At 34.2% G+C, this 2,990-nt stretch overlaps 2 protein-coding genes across 2 annotated transcripts; one reads left to right on the top strand and one right to left on the bottom strand.

Annotated features, from left to right (window-relative positions):
• Positions 1-69: 69 nt before the first annotated feature.
• Positions 70-1,702, top strand: LOC109591098 (poly [ADP-ribose] polymerase 6-like; the record flags this gene model as incomplete). Its single annotated transcript, XM_020006899.1, has 6 exons — positions 70-138; positions 240-343; positions 628-861; positions 1,174-1,238; positions 1,311-1,575; positions 1,627-1,702. Coding segments are annotated over 6 exons (813 nt in total), but the record flags the coding sequence as incomplete, so codon positions are not given.
• Positions 1,703-2,015: 313 nt separating this feature from the next.
• LOC105315661 (heat shock 70 kDa protein 12A-like) lies at positions 2,016-2,804 on the bottom strand. Its single transcript, XM_011410379.1, has one exon. The coding sequence runs from the start codon at positions 2,802-2,804 to the stop codon at positions 2,016-2,018; it is 789 nt and encodes a 262-aa protein (XP_011408681.1).
• Positions 2,805-2,990: the final 186 nt, after the last annotated feature.

The raw sequence follows: 2,990 nt of genomic DNA, 5'->3' as shown, positions 1-2,990 counted from the left end.
TTCAATATGGTTGCCACAACTTTTGTAGCCTTTTATAATTCATTAATTGCTATTGTTTTTTATTATCAGATATCTATTGCCAGTTCAATAGCAAGTTCAGAGTTAACTGACTCTAGTGACGTTGATTATTTTGATGATGTAAGTCACTTTTATTAGTAATGCAACCAATTCATTACTTATGTAAATGTACATGTGGAATGGCACTTAAGTATAAGTATTAATTAATTTCCCATTTTTAGGGTATGATGGATGATGATGATGAAGAAGATTTTGTAAATCCTCTTATACTAAAAGACATTGAACTAATTAAGGAGCTACACGGTGACAACTGCATTGAACACAAGTCAGTATACACGTACATACATGTACATATACAGTATTGCATGTGAATTTACTTCCTGTTAATCTACATATTCTATAATTTTTGCGAATGACCTGTATCCGGATGTTCACGAAATTAATTTTTGCAAATTTTCACTATTCTACCATCTTGTACTGTATTAAGAAATTAATTTCACGAATTTAAAAAAATCTACAAAATTCACGAAATTTGTTATCCTCGAAAAACACACTATTTATGGTACTTTTCTTTGCCTTCCTCTCCCTCTCTCTTCCTCTCCCCCTCAGATTGCATGCTGGAATCAATGAGATGGACATACTCCTCTACATTGATATGGGGTTCCTTGATGGGCACACTGCCTCAGCCTGGGGCGTGGACTCCAGCATACCAATCGTCCTTCACTTCCACTTTCAATCTGCCAGTGAGTATTTGGATGGGCCAGAGCCAAAGGTTGAAGTGTATCAGAGCTCAATATCGAGCAAAGAGAAGAGAAAGTTTGGATTGGGAACACAAATACAAAAGTAAAGTATACATGTAGATCTATGTCTAACTAAAAGTCTCATTTTGTAACTGAAACAACACTAATATGTACATGTATGTCTTCCATTTAGATTCTAAAGATAATTTTTGCACAAAATAACTGTTAAACAGTATAGCTAGCTAAATCATTCTATGGAATTTCACCATGTCAAAAACAGCTTTGTAAATTTTTATTATATTTTCTTTTTTCCTGATATTATAACTATTAAATAATTACAAGAATGTAACTATAAATATATATTGACACCATTATCATTATATTAATAATGATAGATACATTATATTGTCTACAGAATTGTTGAGACATTCATTTCCATTAATTGGAGAAGCACTTCAAACTATCACCTGAAACAAGAATGTGAGTTGTGTCCATTTTAATTAAAATCATTAATTTTAAAACATTTTAAAATCATTAATTTTTCTTTGATAGATGAAAAAGTTTCTTCCACCGATGAATCAAAAGCCACACCTACAAACACACCCCCTTCAAGCATACCAGATGAATCAAGCAACTCTCATAAACTGTTATTAATGGGATTCTCCCCATCATCAGTGAGACAAGCTCTTGTAATGTGTGGAGAGAAGATAGAGAGAGCCATTCACCTACTGACCACTGGAGAACTGATTGATGAAGAGGAGGAGGAGGGGAAGGGGCTGGAGGAAGAGGTGGTCAAGGAAAAGGAAGAGAAGCCAGTGTAAGTATATAATTATTATTTGATTATGCTTTGTGGTTTTTGTTTTTATAGTTCTTTTAGGAGACAGGATTCACAAGGGGCTAGAGCTACTGTGTCACTCCATCACAGTATTGAGGTACATGTATAGGATAAAATATGATACAGAATGTCATCACCTGCTTCATGTGCATGTACATGTATTTAATTATAAATTTTATATGTGACCTTGGCAGTTGCTGTAATTCATTGCCTAATTTAGTGCATGGCTTTGCATCAAAGATGGTCTATCTTTTTTATCCCCTCACCATTGCTATCATGATTGACCTTGACCACTTATATTTTCACTTAATATTATTTTTCTTAATAATAATAATTGCAAACCATTTAGTCAAAATTAATTGTATAGTCTAGTTAGTCTACTCACTAATACTAAAAAAATGTTAGCTTATTTTATTAATACTTTATGTTGAAAGGAAGTCACAGACAGTGTTAACTTCTTTGCGAGTCACTTGGTAGTAAGCTTTTGCATGTATCTCTGTGCCACTGAAATCCAGTGTGACATCAACTATACGTTTACTAATTGGCAAGTTGTCTGGATTAGGAATATCTATGACAAGTTTACCAATAACAGGAAGAATTACTTTCTTCTTCTCATTTGCGTAGTACTGAATTCCAAGGTCAGGTGTTGAATAGATGCTAATGCTCACTGTAGTATCAGCCTTATAATTTGGAGCTAAGGTTGTAGTAATGACCTCATTAGCTTTAGCTAGTTCTCCTTTTTCTAGAAATACTTTGAATACATAATCACACCGGTCTTCTTTACGGTCTTCATTGTAATACTTATAAACTTCATTGTGTTTTTCAGGATCAAATGTAATTGTAACTCCTATTCCATAAGTGGCATCAACTCGTCTTGCTTTGAATTTCTCAGGATTCTTACGCCACATAGCAGCTCCAGTAGCAACAGCTAAGTGAGGAGTGGGAGGTATCAGTACAGAGCATGTGTCTTTGTGACCTTTAGACTGATAGTGACTTTCTATAGCAGCACTGACCTTTTCATGAACATACTTGCACCCTCCAAAAGCACCAACCAGGTAAAATGTGTTAGGGCAGTTGTCGATTTTTTCAATAGCTGCCAGTGTGCAATCAGTAATGCCTTGGATAGCAGGACCAAACAGCTTAGGCTCTATGACACTTTCATTAATACGGAATGTGTCATTTTCATCTGGATCATAGTCTGTGCCACTCATTTTTTCTACTCCTTCAATAAGATCTTCTTCATAAAACCGTACAAAGTTTCTTGGAAGTTCTACTGCAATTTCTTCGATTTTTTTTTGACCAAAAAGCACCTTTTGTTTTTCAAATTCAGTGTACACAATTTTATTTAGTGTAGCATGATTTTTAGTACAATCTCCTGAAGCAATAAATTTTTCAAA

This window comes from Amphimedon queenslandica, unplaced genomic scaffold (assembly GCF_000090795.2).
Source record: "Amphimedon queenslandica unplaced genomic scaffold, v1.1 AMPQUscaffold_8962_Cont19098, whole genome shotgun sequence".
Taxonomy (NCBI): domain Eukaryota; kingdom Metazoa; phylum Porifera; class Demospongiae; order Haplosclerida; family Niphatidae; genus Amphimedon; species Amphimedon queenslandica.
The sequence above is the reverse complement of the archived record's forward strand: the minus strand, read 5'-3'. Positions and strand labels throughout refer to the sequence as shown.